Consider the following 17903-nt stretch of genomic DNA (forward strand, 5'->3'; position numbering starts at 1 on the left):
GCATTTTGATAATAGCTTTGTCTGAAAAACCCCAGAGACACATGCACATCTAGTTTCTCTTTTTCTCCCTTTTTCTTTTCTCTACGCCTGCGTCCTGCTCCTCTCTTTCATTCCTAGCCTCCCAGAGAACAGGAAAATGAATCACAAAACCAAAGCAGCAAGTTATGGAGGAGCCCGGTGTCTCTATGCCAGTCCAGTGTGTTTCCACTTCTGCCTCTCTCCTTTCTCCTCCTTGAATGGGGTCATTTTGTTTTTTCCTACCAAAGTGTTCCTGATCTGACAACACCTCAGGATCTCCCGGCTTGTCCTCTCCTCTCCACTGACTCCCCCCCGGCTCTTGCCTCCCTCCTGGGGATTAACTTCCTTCCCTTTGTCTTTCTTCTTCCATCTTCCAGCCTGTTTTGCCCTTACTCTCAGCAGTCAAGTCTAAGACCCTAAGAACCTAAAAACCTGGCCTTGCCTTCCAATCAAGAAAAAAAGGAATCAGCTGCACATGTCAGGAGAGAAGGTTTGGATGTCAGCTGTCGTCACCGACAGGCCACTGGGACAACATTTCCTGACACACACCAATCTCTAAGACACATCTGTGAAACCATCACCAGTGATGCAGCTGGTGGTGCTACTGCCCCTCCTTTATCCCCACAGCAGCCTCTCCCCCATGGCTTCCTGACCCCCTCCCATAGCAGAGCTACTTGAAGAGTATGAAGAGCAATCTTAAGTTCAGAGGACGTGAGCCCTGCTCCTTCTCCCCAGAATGTAGATGGAGCTAGTGGGCGACAGGGTCAATGGTCTGCTGTGGGAGAAGCAGGCTGGGGTTTGAAGCACACATCTTTGGATGCTGTTTCATCTGGGACCGTGGAGAAGGGTTAGAGGCAGGTGCGGGGATATAGGAACCTCTTGGGATTTGAGGACAGAGGGGGCCTCTCTGACTCCAAAGACCAGCCTGGGTCAGCCAAGGACTGGGGAGGCAGCTTATCTCCAAAAGGGGCATGGGTTTGTGCCTTGAGTTCAAATCCAGCTCTAGATACGTATTAAGCTAAATAAGCTTTTAGAAAATTACTTAATTTCTCTGAGGCTTGGTTTCCTCATTTAAAAAAATGGGAATGCTAATATTAATGATAATACTAGTAATTCTCCCATAGTTGTTTTAAATAATCTTTAGTGTCCAGCAGATATGCTAAGTGCTCAATGAAGACTGACTTTTGTTTTTTTCTAATAAACATCAAAAACCATAGAGAAAGGGCTGGTTCGGTGGCCTCTTTAGCCTTGGGGACGTGGCAATTTTTTCACTCCAACAGGCACAAAAGATCTGAAAACAAAGTCAAAACAAGACAGGTGCAGCCTGTTCCCCTAAAACCAGCCTTTTTTTTTTTTTTTTTCTGAGACAAAGTTTCGCTCTTGTTGCCCAGGCTGGAGTGCAATGGCAGGATTTCTGCTCACTGCAACCTCCAACTCCTGGGTTCAAGTGATTCTCCTGCCTCAGCCTCCCAAGTAGCTGGGACTACAGGCACCCACCACCATGCCCTGCTAATTTTAAAAATATTTTTAGTAGAGATGGGGTTTCACCATGTTGGCCAGTTTGGTTTGGAACTCCTGACCTCAAGTGATCCACCAACCTCAGCCTCCCAAAGCGCTGGGACTACCGGCCTAAGCCACTGCATCCAGCCTAAAACCAGCTTTACACCTACCCTTTATCCTCATTAAACCCCTGCTTAGTGGTAGTCCAGGGAGCCCTGGTACTTGCTGATTTTGGAACTAGCGGCCTCCAATACATCTGGACAAGAAGACAAAGTGAAGAGGGAAGAGTAGGAGTGTATTCTGATTCCTCAGCAGGTTCATTCAAGGGAAGGGGTGGAGGAGGGATGGTGAAAAGTCACATTTATTTTTGAGCTTAGAGAACAGACTCTATTTCCACTGGCAAAGAGATGGGTGGGCTCACAGAAGAAAAACACACAGACCACCGCAGACATGCTCAGGGAAGCCTCCTGCACATTATGGATAGGTGAGACAGGTGGGAGCATGATGATTAGTTTAAGAGGTTAGAGGAAGACTCTGTAATCTCTTGAACTGCTGCTCCCACAAATTACCTAAGCCCTGAAGACCACAAGTGTGCAGGCTGGAGCGTTCCTACATATTCCCTCTGTCTGCAGAAGGCGGAGCTCACTCAGATCACTGGGTGGAAGTTGGAGGGGTGAGTTGGCTCTGTGTAACAATTTGGCCTTCTTTGACCTGGGAGGCAGTGGGCAGTGTAAGGTAAAGAGAAATGCCTTTTTTTTTTTTTTTGAGACAGGGTTTTGCTCTGTCACCCAGGCTGGAGTGCAGTGGCATGATCATGGCTCACTGCAGCCTCAACCTCCCAGGCTCAAGCAGTTTTCTCACTCAGCCTTCTGAGAAACTGGGACCACAGGCACAGGCAACCATGCCTAACTATATATATATATATATATATATATATATATATATATTTTTTTTTTTTTTTGTGTGTGTGTGTGTGTGTGTTTTTTTTTTTTTTTGTAGAGATGGGGGTTCACTAGGGGTTGCCTAGGCTGGTCTCAAACTCCTGGGCTCAAGTGGTCCTCCTGCCTCGGCTTCCCAAATTGCAGGGATTACAGGTGTGACCCACCGTGCCTGGCCAAGAGATGACAATTTAGTGTTGGGTGGGTGGGATTCCTATGTGGCATGGGTGAGTTGGGTTTGCTGACCCACAGTACTCTTTTCATGACTGAGAAATGATTGTTTTCTAACTCTAGGCTTGGATTCCTGTTAAGACACAAATTCAGCTGAGACGAGCAATACTGAGAGCATCAGGTGTTTTCTGCTCAGAGCGAGTCACTGCCGATCCTATTGTAGAATCAGGTTGAGAATCTCCGGGGTGCTACTAAAAATGCACCTACCTGTACCCCACCTTGTGGGTTTCTGATTTAGTAGATGGAGGATAGAACTTGGGCACCTGCAAATAAAGCTTGCTCAGCCACTTGAAAGTGCACTCCAGCTGAGAATCGCTGGGTCAGGGGTTGGAGGAGAGACGAAGACACCCATTGGGTTTGGAGGCGGGGAAGATTCCATCATAACAGAGCAGTTATTTAATATTTCACCTCCTTCCAAAATGTGTTCCTACATGATTCACAGTGTTATCCAGTCGAAAAGGAAGCAAGACGTGTGAAGCGGACTGGCTGTTGGAAGCTGGCCAGTGATGTCAATGTCAGCTTCTCCAGCAGGGTGGGTGGCTTCCAACGAGAGCAGCTGCATTCCCAGGAGCAGCTGGGAAGCTGCTGAGCTGTCATCCATAGGAGTAGTGTTTCATCAGCTATCAACTGAAGGGGCTCCTCGTGCCGCTCCTCTAATCCCCTCAATGTGCAAATGAGGGAAGCTGCTTTACAGGGTCCCTGTGTGTAAGGAAAGAATCTCAATTGCAACCAGGGGAACCTAGTGTTCTTCTTTCCTGTGCAAAGGAATCAGGGGAGGCCCACAGATGGGCAGAGCTGGCCTTAAATGAATTTGGTAGAATAAAAATTTTGCCGTACATCAGTGGAAACAGCTACCTAGAAATTCACAGGAATAGCAGGTGGATGTGAGGCATACACACCTGTAGTAGGTTCTCTGAATAATAAGATGAAAAAAACGTGAAAATGAAAAGGTATAATGAGATACACATAACTGAAGGGAATTGTCTTAAATGGCTGATTGTAATGAGATGTACATAAATTGTGAGGCTTGTAATGAAACGAAAAAAATCATATTCTTGTCTGCTAATACTGGGTGTAATGTCTATACCAGAAATAAGTTGTTTCAGTGCGTTGAGTGTAATGAGATGCACATAATTTTAAAGAGTGTAATGAGATGAAAAATAAATCAAACACTTGTCTTAAAATGAAAGATGTACTAAGATGCACACACCTGAAGGGCATTGTCCTAAATGGGTTCGATTTAATGAGATGCATTTAATTTGCAAGGGGGCTAAATGAGATTGGCCCAGAGAGAGGCTGAGAAATTAAAAAAAAAATAAGACACACTTGAAAGTGGTATAATAAAACCTGCCTCGTCTGTGGGATAAAAATAAGGTCCCCAAGTGGAAATGCACCGTGTGAGGTAATCGACATTGTGCCAGTCCTCAGTGCTCGGTCCCTTGGTCTGCGGTGCTCTGCAAAGTTCTCCATCCTTTGTCCCTAGTAGGACACCAGGCACATAGTGGGCACATGGGAATTTGTACTGAATGAATAACTGGCTTGAGAGTGGCAGTCTCTCCGGCTAAAGGAAGTTAAAGGAGCAGCTATAATGCAAAGAGCTTCAAACAACAATTGAAATTTATTATTTTTTAAAATTTTTATTTTTGAGACAGAGTCTCACTCTGTCACCCAGGCTGGAGTGCAGGGGCGCAGTCTCAGCTCACTGCAACCTCTGCCTCCTGGGATCAAATGATTCTCATACCCCAGCCTCCCCGAGTAGCTGGAACTACAGGTGTGCGCCACCACATTTGGGTAATTTTTGTATTTTTAGTAGAGACAGGGTTTCACCATGTTGGCCAGGCTGGACTCAAACTCCTGACCTCGTGTGATCTACCCGCCTCAGCCTCCCAGAGTGCTGGGATTACCCATATGAGCTACCGCGTTTGGCTGACAATTGAAAACTATTTTCTGAGAGCAATGTTCCTCCAAGTCTTTGGGCATCCTGCCTAGCTATCTGGGGCAAACACTGGTTGTGGAACCTACATTGTATCTATAACTAGCAACCCTGGTGATTTTTATGCCCCAAGCCTCATTGTTGCCTGGGGGGGCAGGGTAGGCAAATAACGTATGAATAAAGCTGTCTGGATATGAGACACAGGTATACTTTGCAGTGAAAGGTAGGAGTATCTTTATGCCCACAAACAAATACATTCTCTCCAATATTTTGTACCAAAGGCAGGGCCCTCCCTCTTGGACTATCTTGTTTTCTTACTCTTGATGGAGAAATGGGTATAAATATTCCCCTTCTTAACCATTTAGATATTGCAGGGAAAGGAAAATAAAAGGGGTGTGGGGGGAGCATAACTAACCGACCAGCCTCCCAAATAGTAACAGCCAATAATAAATGGCAATGAACCCTCAGTCTCAGTGTTTGGGAGACCACAGGGGCCGCAGATGTCCCACTGACATGGAGAACGTGCCTTAGCGGGCAGCAGTTAATTCAACTACACTCGATCATGGCCACATGGGAATATTTAGGTCCCAAGTTGCCTGATTGCCTGATTTTTCAGGAGAAGACAGAAATCTGATTTTTAAATGTCTAACCTTCTAAGTCTTAAATGTTGGCAAACAATTTTTAAAAAACAATATATGGTTCAAAACAGGTCTGAAAATTGTATTTAACCTGAACCTCAGGGTGGAGCTGAGAGCTTCCTGCTTTGCAACTCCGAATGATGAAGTCTGAGCTGTCTGTGCTAAGGATGAGATCATAGTTATAGCCATTACAGGGATGCTACAAGCACTCTTTCAGTCTCAATCTTTTTCTTTCTTCTTACATATATATATTTTAAATTAATAGAGATGGGGGATTCTTGCTATTTCCCCAGACAGGTCTTAAAATCCTGGGCTCAGTGATCCTCCCACCTTGGACAACCAAAGTGTTGAGATTACAGGTGTGAGCCACTGCACCGGGCACAGTATCAGTCTTTTTCTAGTGGAATGTAAACTCCCTGAAGTAAAGAACTCTTTCTTTGTCAGCCACAGCTGTATCCTTTTATAACAGTGCTGCAGTGTGGCAGTCACGGCCCTCCTTGGGGCTCCATGCAAGGCAGGAGAGGGGATCCTTGGTAAGGAAGTTGAGCTCTGGCCACCAACTCCCATGAGCAGGATCTCTGAACTTGAAAGGTCTTTCCTGATGGGTCAGGGGTGGGGGGCAGAAGTCAATCTGAGCAGTTGCCAGCGCCCCGATATTGGAGTTCTATTACGGGAGAAAGGAAACCTTCCCCTACCGCTCACCCTATCGTCCATCTCTTGTATTTCCACAGGGATTATGGCATGTCTTTTCCTTGGGTCGGGTAGCATTTGGATCATGCACAGAGAGAGGTTGTTGGCTCCTCAAAACACAACTATCTACATCTCAAGTGATTTAAGAAGCCCCTTTTCGGCCAGGAGTTTTCAGGTGGTTCGCGCCTGAAACCCCAGCACTTTGGGACGCTGAGGCAGGCAGACCGCTAGAGCTCAAGAGTTGGAGACCGGCCTGGGCAACATGACAAAACTCCATCTCTACACAAACAAAACAAAACAAAACAAAACAAAAAATTAGCTGGGCCTTGTGGCGCACACCATAGCCCAACTACTCAGGAGACCAAGGCAGGATAATCGCTTGAGCCTGGGAGGTAGAAGTTACAGTGAGCCGAGATTGTGCCATGGCACCCCAGCCTGGGTGATGGGAGTGAAACCCTGTCTCAAAAAAATTAATTAAAAAATAAATTAAAAAAAAAAGAAACCCACTTTCAGTTGGCAGTGTGGTTGAAAAGATGGCAGAACTTTTGAAAACAAGGAGGGAGAGCATAGGACAGGTTACTCTGCAATTTCTTTAGAATAGTGTTCCCTAAAGTGTGTTTTGTGGAATATTGATACAACTTGAACAGTTATTACTTGTAAAATAAAAGGAGGGGGTGGAGCAAACAAATCTGGGAACAACTGAAACAAAGTTAAACAGGTTTCTTTCCTGCAGGACTCTTCAGAGCCTTTAGTATAATAATGTGCATGAAGAAAGTCTGCTAACAAAATACAATATGCAATTAATCTTAGGCTAATTTGGGCATGGATCTTTTTGTTTGTTTGTTTTTCAGCATATCTTTTAGCAGCGTGTTCCTTAGAAACCACTATCTTAAAAAACTTGTCTTCCCAGCTCTGGAGGTGAGGTTCCAATCAACTTATAGTTCTTGAGATTTTCTTGGTCTGCCCAGAGAGCGGGGGTTTCTGCTGAGTTTGCAGAACTCTCTCCAGGTGTGACGAGGGGGAGGGAGGTTGGGCTCCCTGAGGGCAGTGATTCAGCGAAGGCCGCTAGAGCTGGCCCCCTTTGCCTGTATAACCAACCACCGGCTTCCCTACCTTCCACCTGGCCCTAGGGGGATCTGCAGTAAGTGCAAACTCTCCAGCATCCCTGAAAGTGAACAAGGCACATTCTGCTTCTAAACAGATGCCCCAGACCTCTCAGCAAGGGTGGCTAAGGAAGGAACCCTTTCATCTGGAGGTGACAAGAAGGCCTGCCTCTCACTTCTGTAAGCAGATCAGCTGCCCCTGAGTTTTTTCTTGCCTGGGGGATTATGGTGCTGACCCCTGGGATTCAAGGGCAGGCTCCTGGACATAGCTCCAAGGTGAAAGGTGGCAGCCAAGACTGCCTCTACCTCCTGCTGCTGGGATTTTCACCTGCTGATTAGGAAACAGTGGGCACTGAAGGCTGGGTGTGGGGCCATGGTGGCACCAGCTTCAATCATGAAAACCCTCTTGGGCTAAGGATGGACACCGGAAAGCAGAGGCCTTTGAGGGAGGTGGAGTATGGTGGACAAGAGGGACCAAATTCAGAGCTTCCGCTGTGGTCGAGGAAGCTGTCAGGAGAGGGCAGTGCAGAGCTTCCTTGCCTTGTATCCCTAGCTCTGCCTTACAACTGGCCGCACCGAGTTGAGCGTGCTGAACTTGGCTCTTCCTCCCCAGACAGCTCAGCTGAGCTCACGCGGGAAGCACATCTACCTTGTCCCCTTCCCTGGTAGTTAGGTGTATACTGAGGCCTCCAAATTCTGTCTGGCCTTGGGTCTCATGAAAACAGCAAAGGATTGCCACAGCAACCACAGAAAGAGAATTGTGCACCAGGGTTACGGTAGGTAATAAGATTTACTGAAAACGTCTCGGCCACATTCAGTACTGGTTTGGTGAATACATCAGAAGGAGGTTGCATAACATTAGGCAGGTGGAGGGGCTGGGAGGAAGAGACGTGGGCACCTGTGTGCCAGTGTGCCCATGCTGGGGGACCCCTGTCCAGGTGGTGGGTGGAACGGGGTGTGTGTGTGTGCGTGTGTGTGTGTGTGTGTGTGTGTGTGTGCTTGTTAACAAGAAAAACGAACCAGAAAAGAAAATGCATTTTATCCCACTGCACATTGTAAAAGTCTCACGCCAAAAAAGCTAGACTTTCCTCTATGTATGGCATCAAAAGGGAGTAAAAAATGATTGGATCACCCAGATTATAAATAAGGTTATTTGTTTCTCAAAAATCCCTATTAAAACATTAAATATCAGCTCTTTTGGGGGAGAAATACATTCATTTCAGGGAGACCTCGGAAGAGTGACCACCTTTTTGCTCTACCCCAACCAGGTGGAGGAGGGGAAGCCCCAGAGGGCCCCGAGGGTCCCCTCCAGTTGAGCCAGGTAGCCGCTCACATCCTGCCACTGAAGGAGATGGCTAATGCACAATTTACAAATGAAACTGCATGTTCATTAAATTAAACCCAATGGAAAACACACGTGTGACCAGTCCTGTCATTCACAGCCATGGGGTGAGAGGGAATGGGAGGAGAGGGTGCCAACCAAGGGGGTCTGGAAGGTGGGTGGGAGGGCATGTGTTAGGGCGGACAGTGGAGAGCGTCCTCCTCCTTCCAGGAGCCCCAGTTCCTCCAGGGCTGTGGACAGCAGGGTTAGAACCTCGGGGTGGGTGGGGTGGGCACCCCCGCAGGCTCTTGGGTGCCATTTTCTGGGCCCTCTCCTACATTTTGGATATTGATGGGAAGAGGGATGTAGCACCTTCTCCAACCCCGGGATTCCCACTGGACTAGATGCTTTCCAATGTTTCTTCTGCCTTCTCTGAAGGACAGAATGGGGAAAGGAAGCTGGAGGCTGATGGAGCCAGCCTGGGAACAGAGGGTTGGCTGTGGTGACCTGCAGGGTGGAAAGATTCCCAGATAACCTGGTTCCGCCTTCTCTGGAGGTCTATGGAGGGCATGGAACACCAAGGGAGGGAACATCTAGGATAAAACTCCATTGTCCTGTTGTTACAGGAGCTGAGTTCTGTGACCACCTAGGGACAGCTGTAGCCCCAAAGTCACCTTGATATGGCTCCCAGCCCAGGGTCTGCCATCTCCTTGGCTCCTGGAGTCAACCCAGGAGAAGGGACTCCTTTTAATTTCCCACAGGTTGAGCCCACCAGCTGACAATTAGTTTCCAGGAGACAGTGAAGGGCACCGTGGCTCCCATCCCTCTCTCCCACGTCCATGGTTGCTGTGTGCAGAGACAGGGCCTTGGAGGGATGAGCTGGAGCCCGGTGGATTCCATCCCATTCTGATTTGCAAGATGTGATGCCTCAGGCCCTCCCACTCCTCTGCCCACTGATCATGCTTTGGGGCTCCCTCCTGCCCTTGAATGTCTGTCAAAGGAGCTGAGAACCTTCTGGGGATGAAACCCAGACCCCATTTGCCTCTCCCTTTCCTTCTCAGTCTGCCCCCGGCAAAGGCCCACTCTGTGAACAGCACCAATCTGCCTCCCAGTGCAAGGTTTGTAAACAGCTCAAGTCCTTCTGTGGGTGGGGCCGTGGGTGCCATCTGTCCTTAGGGATTTGGTGAGTCCAGATCTCAGTCCTGGCTTTCCACACAGGCTGCTCGACTGGCCCAGCCAAACAGAGTCCTCTGCAGTTCCGGGGAAATGGGGCTGGGATCCTCATTGAAGCTCGGTGGTTGGGAAGGAACAGGCATCTCCTCTGCCTTTCTTCAAGCTACTGATTTGGGGAAGCTAGGGCCCAACTCCCTTGGTGCTGCCTGCCCATGTCCCCTTCCCCCCCACCCTGAAGGCCTCCCGGCGACAGACACTCCTCTCCTGCTTGGTGATCAGTGCCATCTGGGCTGCCTGACTACTCCAGGGAGTCACTGTGTTCCAAGCCCAGGTCGCTGACATTCGTCGTCTGCAGCTCGTCGACCTCCTCCTCCAGCTCCTCCTCTTCCTCCTCTTCCATCTCATCCTCATCCTCTTCTTCTGTCCCATCCAATGAGTCATCATGTGCAGCCATCATAGCCTGCTGCATGGCCATGGTGGCATTGTCTGAGGACAGGGACTGCAGGTTGTCCAGGTTGATGGAACCTGCGTGACAGAAAGTAAGGGTCAGGAGAAGGCAGGGGTGGCCGGTCAGGGCCAGCACATCTGTGTTGGACAGGGTTTAATGGACTTGCTCATAGAGCGGTGCACTCCTCATTTCTAGGGCTGCTGAAGCCTGAGCTGGACAGTGCTCTGGCGTGAAGCCTCCCATCCATTCACTCATCGGCTACTTCCTGTCCCATCTCAGGAAGTAGCTCTCCCAGCCACCATTCACTGAGCATTTTCTTTATGTGTTAACCACTTTTGACTTTCTAACAGTTCTGTAAGCCGGTGTTACTATCCTCCATTATAAAGAGGAGGAAACTGAGTCTCAGACAGTCAAGTCATTAGCTCAAGATGACACTGTCAGTGATGACAGAACTGAAATTCTCTCCCAGGTTGGTTTAGCCCCCTAAATCTGTTTTTTTTTGTTTTCCCGTCACACCTCATAAGATGATGCCACATCACAAAGGAACCTGTGTGCAACCACACACATACACTTGTGCATGAGGACATGTGTGCACACATGCACACCTATATCCCACTCCCCATGCAGAGCTGTCTTCATGTGCCAAGCTATAAAATGTCTGGCTCATTGAATTATTCATGGTGCACTAGGCAACTGGCAATTAGAAAAGTGTATATGGAGGGTGTGATGGAGAGGCTGGGAAAACAGAGCTCTTCCTGGCCTCTGTTCACGAGCCAACTGCCTGCGTTGATATTTATAGATGGCCTTGGCTCTGGGGGAGCTGTGCAGATACTGAGTGGTGCTAAGGAACTCAGATGGGTGCGGACTGGCGGGGGGGCTCTACTGAGCAGTCAGTGACTTGAGTGACCACCAACTCCCGCTTGTCTTTATGGGAGTGCATCTGGTCTGTTAAATTATGTACAAAAACATCCCCTTCTTTAGGGCTTTGGGGAAGGATAATCACTATGACAGAGCAGGGACCGGAGCCCAGGTAAGGAGATAGCCCTTGAATCTTTGCACAGCTTGACATGAGGAAGCTCCAGGAGCACCCCCTGCCCTTGTCTAGGATGCACTCAGCCCCAGTTCTTACCATCGGGGTTTGTCCCTGGCGCACTGCCCTGCTGCTGCAGCACCCCCGCAGCGATGGAGTTGGGCCAGAATCTTTGGGTGGGCCGGTGCTGAGACTTGATCTTCTTGGCTTTGGGGGCAGGGTCTGGGTTGCTGGCATCAAGCATGGGTTGCAGGATGCGCCTCCGGGCATTGATGAACCTGCCCAGGGGTAAAGTGGAGACCTGGTTAGTCACCGCCTGCATGGCCTTCGGGTGGGGCAAGGGAGGGTGAAGCTGCCTTCAGACTCCGTTACACAGCAGACTGGGGTTCCCATATAGGATGTAAAAGCCTAGCAGGGAGAATGGCCCTGGGTACTGAGAAGTTCATGAAATCTCCCGGGGCTTGGTAACCACAAAGTTGTATGGCAAGAGCACATGGTGGGGTGGAGGGGGGGTCAGAAATCCCGGCTCAAGACCTGCCAGCTTGAACAGTGAGAGTGTGGTAGTCTAGGCACCAACCTCTGACTTCTCTCCAGAGGGCCGGGGGCTCGAATCAGGGCCCCCAACTCTGAGGACTACTTCCATCCAGCCAGACCTTGCTCTCTGAGCTCCCCATGACAGCCCAGCCAGGCACAGATACTGGGAAAGTCGAGATCCCTGTGGAGTCAGAATGGCTACTCTTCCTACTTCTCCCCACTCCCAGCTTTGCAGCATGTTTTAGTTTCAGTTCACATGGGGGCGGGGTACACCAGATGACCTCTGGCCTCCAGTCCACAGGCAATCCTGTCTGTCTCTGCAGTGCAGGTGGGCTGGGTGCTCAGGTGGGTGTGGGTTTTCTATTCCTCAAGAAGCTTCCAGGTACGTGCCTGACACAATGTCCCAGCAGAGGGCGCTGAGAAGCTGCAGATAAAGCCACAGGTGCCAGTGTTGATTCTTGCTTCCTGCTTCTAGCCCAAATGGGGGACTGGCATGGTAGGTAGGCTGAGATTGAGGCAGATCTGGGCATTCAAGTCTCTTTTCCCGCTACATGTTCCCCTGCCCAGAAAGTAGCCCCTAGATCTGCGAGGCTGCATGCAAGTGATGCAAACTCACCAGTTATTTACTTGCAGGAGGGTGAGGTTGGTCTGGGCTGCGATCTGCCTCTTCTCGTCCTCCGTGGGGTAGGGGTGCTGAAACGAGAGGTGGAGGCTAGTGAGGGCTGGGCACATGCTGGTCTGGGTCCCTGAGAGACTGTGCCCATGCCATGGGCACTATCCTGAGCCAGGCAGCCTGAGTGGTGTGGGAACCCAGACGGGGGGAGTGTCACGTTTGCTCCCCACAGAGAATGGACCTAGGGCTTGGAGGAAGGCTGCCCCATGCCTGAGACTCCACATCCTGGGCTGGCCAGCCCCCTCAGCCGACCCGCCCACAATGGGGAGCTGGGGAGGCTTCCCAAGAGCCAGGATGGTTCAGTACTGATAGCTTCCAAGGCATGTCCTTCTCACTTGATCCTCACTGCCGCCCCCAGCAGGCAGGGCAGGCGTTGTCAGTGTTAGGGTTTCCAATGGCCTCAAACGCCCATAGAAGATGGTAAGCGGGGCGAATGGATCAATTTAAGTTTACTGATATTTACTGAGCATCTGCTATGTGCCCAGATTTATGCTAGGCATTGCTAGGAGACAGAAGAGAAATATAATGATAAGTGCTGCTTGTATAGTGCTTTATAACCTGTAAAATGCCTTCATGCATTTTATTCATGAAAAATCATACTTTTATTTAATAAAGCACATCATTAAAACTCTGAAAGGTAGGCAGGTTAGGTACTGTTATTCCCACTTTGCAGATGAAGAGACAGAATGACTCCTCCAGTGTCCCCCAGATGGTAGCATCAGCTCAGGTCTTCCAATTTGGGTCCGGTCTTCCTTCCATTGCTTTAAGATGCCACTTTTTACAGGACTGAGTGGAGGCGAGAAAAACAGAGGACCATGTGTCTCTCTGAGTCCCCCGCATGCTGCAGGCCGTGCACTGACTATGCCTCTGTCCCCCTCTCTCAGACTGTACGGCATGAAGGTATCGGGATACTGAATGTATCCCCAGTGCCTTCCACATACAAATGACATACAAATGCCTGCTGAGTGAAAGAAAGCAAAAACAAAGCACTCGATGCTGTGGTTTGGGTGATGAGCACTATGGAAGCTATAGAGGCTAAGAAGGAGGAAAGAAACAGGTGCTGGCCAGAGGGGTGGGGGCTGAACAGGTCACATTAAAGAATGGGAAGGTTCTGGGTGGCAGTGGGAAGAGGGTCCTGACCCCATTGAGAGGGGGGCCACATGATGACTGAGTCTCTGCCTCCCTATGACTTGTTCAGGCCACAGCCCAGTGCCTGGCACGCCAGTAGGCATGCAATTAAGGTGTGACAAACGTCAGAATAGGTCAGAGTTTTGTCCTGGAAGCTAGAGGATGTTTGGGGGGCTCTTACGGCAGAAAACCAAGCTATCCAGCATCCTCGGGCTAAAATCATTCCTTTTGATTGGAGTGGTATTAGAAAGTGGTGCTTGGGCTGTCTAAGGTCCCTGAGATCGGGGGTGGGGGAGGTGTTTACAATCTGGCTCTATTATGACTAGCTGTGAAATCTCAGGGATGTCACTTAACCACACATCATCAAGTCATCTAACAAATAAATGAAATTATACTTGGAAAATGCTCGATACAAGGTACCAATACTGTTAATATCAGGTGGTGTTGCAAGGTGCTTAAGACTTTCTAAGGGAAAAGGGTGCGATCAGCGGCCTTGGTGATACTCTCATTATCGTTGGAAAAGGAGAGCAGCCTCTTCCCTGCCTCAGCACCCCATGAATGAAGTGATCAGGACCGTGTGTTGTTTTAATTCAAACCTCTGACCCTGACCGCCCTGCCAAGGCAGCTGGGACTTGTGATTCATATAATATTAAGATTCTAACAAGAAAGAAGGCACATCAGCATTACAGGAGCCAATTTTATTATAATTGGGAAGGAGCAGAGGGAGGATGGGAGGAGAGAATGCAGATGGTCCCAGGGGGCAGAGGGGCAGGGACTCTGGGAGCTCTGATACCTTCTGGGGTCAAGCCCTAGTGCCTGGCTCCAATATCCCTATTTGTGGGAAAGAGCCAAGCAGCCTCCCTGTCCATGGCCAGCCAGTCTGTAGACAGAATGCAGCAAAAATATGGCAACTTTTTGGCCTTTCCAGGTCCCACGAGGCCCTTTCATGCCTCCATGTCCTCACACTTGCTGGCCCTCCTTCGGAGCGTGCATCCTTCCGCCTGTCCTCATGTGCCTTTCTGAGCGTCTGTAAGGGCCTGCCACAGATCACAGCCTCTGCAAGGCCCTTCCCGACTCCCTGAGGCAAAGCTGATCACCGCAGCCTCTGAATGATTGCTTTTTACGCACCAGATGCCAAGATATGTGTCCCCCACTAGGCCATGAGCTGCTCTCAGACAGGGACCCCATCTTATTAGACATTGTTTATCTCCAGAGTGCAGACCAGTGAAGGGCAAAGAGGCCAACATTCAAGGATTGTGTAGGGAACTGATGAGTGGACTGGCACGAGAAGCACAGGCTTGTTTCCTGAGCAGAGCCACTGGCCAGGTGCCAGCAAGCAAAGCAGATCTGAAGTTAAGAGCTCACAGACTAGATGGAAGGAAAAAAAGGAGGAAAAAGCCCCTCTATTAATGGGAAGTCCATGCTAAGAACCCCTTTGGTGATAAGAGAAGAAAGTCCTTAGGGAGGGAGATTTCAGTTGAGCTTCGAAGAATGGCCAAGCCATTCTAGTAGAGGAGAGGATGGGTGTTCCAGGCAGGAGCCTTGCACTAGGACTTATATTTAAGCCGGCTGGATGAGAAGCGCTTCCACTGCTAAAGAACTCCAGAGAAGGAAATCCTCCAGCCTTCCTTGGAAGAATAATGTTTGCTGTCTCTAAGGAGGCTTCTGCTGCCGGGGCCCCCATTCTAAGTGGATGTCATGAATATGCAGATTAACATCCTCCAGTCCAATGGGGAACTATGAAAAGCAGTGCCACCCAAAATTGGCTGGCTCTTCTCTTATGAATGAGGATATAAGCCCCTTACCACCCCCTGGTGTAAGTCCTCACCACCTAACCCTCCTGGAACCAGTATCTTAGGATTCACATGATGGAGGCCGTGGGGTGAGTAGCAGCATTTAGCCCAGCTTTGGGAACAGGTGTGTCAGCCAGAACATTCCTGGCACCACATCTGAGTGCTCATCGGGGCAGTCCAGCTTGTACACGCCTCAGACCACATGATTCCTGAGGACAGAGTCAAAATAGTCCTGGCCCCTGGACAGACCACGATTGGGTCAGCGCTCCTTTTAGCACAACTGGCCAGGCCTGGGGCCAAAGACGAGAAGAGGAATCAAATGAGATCATGGCAAACCATCAAGCCACAGTGGCTGTGCTCTGATCATTATTGGAGGGAACTCCCTGGAGTTGGAAGGGAAGGGCCCAGACAGTAGCTCTCTGGAAGTAGATAATCCTTCCTTGAAAAAGAAGTACATACAGCTCATGAAAAGCAAGGAAAAAAAGAAAAAGAGGTAAAGAACAGACTAGAAGATGACAGAGCCTTCTCAGGGACAGCTGGAACCTCACACGGCATGGCAGGGCTGCCGGGAAGTAAAGGACCTTTGGAGACAGGATCAACTCCTGACCCATCCCTTAGCACTGTGTGACATTTGTTTTTTATTTTTGCTTTTGTTTTTTTGAGATGGAGTCCCACTCTGTTGCCCAGGCTGGAGTGCAGTGGCATAATCTTGGCTCACTGCCACCTCCACCCCCTAGGTTCAAGCAATTCTCCTGCCTCACACTCCCAAGTAGCTGGGATTACAGGCACCTGTCACCACACCCGGCTAATTTTTGTATTTTTGGTAGAGACAAGGTTTCACCATGTTGTCCAGGCCGTTCTCGAACTCCTGATCTCAGGTGATCCACCCGCCTCAGCCTCCCAAAGTGCTGGGATTACAGGTGTGAGCCACCACGCCCAGCCCTTTGTTTGTTTTATGTATTCCATCCTTAGATGGAAATAGCAAAATAGTGCCCACCTCTTGGACATGGGGATGATTTAACGAGGTAGTGCAGGGTAAGCATGTGTGCTCCATTGACTCACTGTGCGATGCACCGAAGCTTTCAGGCATCAGCTAGTTGAATACTCAAGGACTCTAGAGAAGGGAATTATGGTATTTACACCACATCGGTGTTTCACGGCACTGTGGTTGCCACCAGGAAGTTCCTCTGAAATCTGACCTCAACTCTTTCCCATCTCTCTCTGATACCCCCCTTTATAGCCCCATAACACAACTCTCCTCTCGACTAAACTGATGCTGAAAGCATCTTTTAGTTGAAAGAGTGAGTTCTGCCCATGGACTGGTTCAGAAAGGAGCTAAGCCGGTGCTGGTTCACAGGTCTCTGGCCACTTCTTTCACGCACAGCCAACTGGCAATTGCCTTTCCACCTCCTAGCCATGCAGACCTCACCAACTCCTTGGTGGGCCAGGTCACCAACGAAGTGGGGCATGGAGCCTGATTCAGATGGGTGAGCTTCCACTGGGTTTCCTGCCATCAGCAGTGCCACACCGGAGTCCACCACACGCTTCTCCCCTTCCTCTCCCTCCTGACAACTAACGGGGCATGGGCTGCTGCCAGCCACCACTCTGGGGTGGTTCTGCTCTAGGAGGGCCGGAGACCCAGAAGGAGGCAGCCAGGATAGGGGGGTCCTTGAAACAACACCATTCCATCACATCTAAAAAGCATGTGGGATGTACCTGATTTCAGAGATGTTAAAATGGAAAAAAAAAAAAAAAAAAACCCCAGAAAACCAAAAACCAAGCCTTTTAGAATAATGAGAAGCACCATAAGTCACCAAAGAAACTTCTCTTTCTAGAGTCATTGCCCTTGTTCAGGTTTTCCATTCTTTTATTTTCTCTCTAATTTTTATCCCTGCTCCCCTTCCAACTGTGAATACTCAGAAAAGTACAAAGAAAAGCAAATACCCATGTAACCATCTCCAGGTCAAAAAAATAGGATACTACCAGCACCCCATGAACCCCCTTCTGTCCCCTCCCAAACACCTCTCCAAAGATCCCCTGACTTTTATGGTAACCACTTTCTTGCTTTTCTTTATAGTTTTACTATCTGTGTTACATCCTTAAACATGATGGCCTAGTTTACATCAGGTTTTGGAACATGATGTAAATGGAATCATTCATCCACAGTGGTTCTGTGTAACTATAATTGTTCATTTTAATTGCTGTGTAATTTTCCACCGTGAAAAGCTGTCCCATTCTTTATCTTCCTGAAATCTCAAAACTATTCTATTTCCCTCTGGTTTCTGTGTCAATCTATCCTTCACAATGCCAGCAAGATGGGTCCTTCTTAACCTCCTCCCATCCCCATCCCTGCTTCGGTGAAACCCTTTCGGATGCCCCTTCTATGAGCCCTGAGATCTTGCCCTATATAGGATCCCTCCTACTACAGGGGTGATCCCTCCTACTACAGGTGTAGTTACTTGTCACTCCAAGGGGCAGACTGACAGTTTTTGAAGAAAAGGGACCGTGTTTTTCTTTTCAACCCTACCTCACCAGTGCCAAGGAAAAACATGTGGCATGAAGGAAGTGATCAGTATGCATCTGTTGAATGAATAACATGGGACCTTGGGAGTAACTGGTACTTCTCATCATTTCCTGTGGGCATCTGCAGGTGTAATGGTGAGTGGGGAAAGCAACGGTGATCGGACCCCCCAGGAGCTCCACCTAGAGGCAGGCTGCTCTACTTACTAATAATGCTGCTTTTTCAATTATT

At 49.1% G+C, this 17903-nt stretch overlaps 1 protein-coding gene across 7 annotated transcripts in view; it reads right to left on the reverse strand.

The window, feature by feature from the left end:
- Positions 1-7822: 7822 nt before the first annotated feature.
- Positions 7823-17903, reverse strand: part of PKNOX2 (PBX/knotted 1 homeobox 2) — a 267999-nt gene continuing 257918 nt past the window's right edge. For 5 of the 7 annotated variants that reach the window (XM_037736405.1, XM_017523828.2, XM_037736394.1 and 2 more), the window contains 3 exons: positions 12174-12250; positions 11123-11301; positions 8075-10070 (listed from right to left, as the gene is read on the reverse strand). In XM_037736405.1, coding sequence (XP_037592333.1) covers positions 9844-10070; positions 11123-11301; positions 12174-12250 — 483 coding nt within the window. In that variant the 3' untranslated portion in view covers positions 8075-9843. Of the gene's footprint in view, positions 10071-11122; positions 11302-12173; positions 12251-17903 lie in introns of all 7 variants that reach the window. The other 2 variants (XM_017523819.1, XM_017523834.2) reach the window with 2 other exon arrangements.

The sequence above is a fragment of the Cebus imitator genome, unplaced genomic scaffold, assembly GCF_001604975.1.
Source record: "Cebus imitator isolate Cc_AM_T3 unplaced genomic scaffold, Cebus_imitator-1.0 Scaffold0, whole genome shotgun sequence".
In the NCBI taxonomy this organism is placed as follows: Eukaryota; Metazoa; Chordata; class Mammalia; order Primates; family Cebidae; genus Cebus; species Cebus imitator.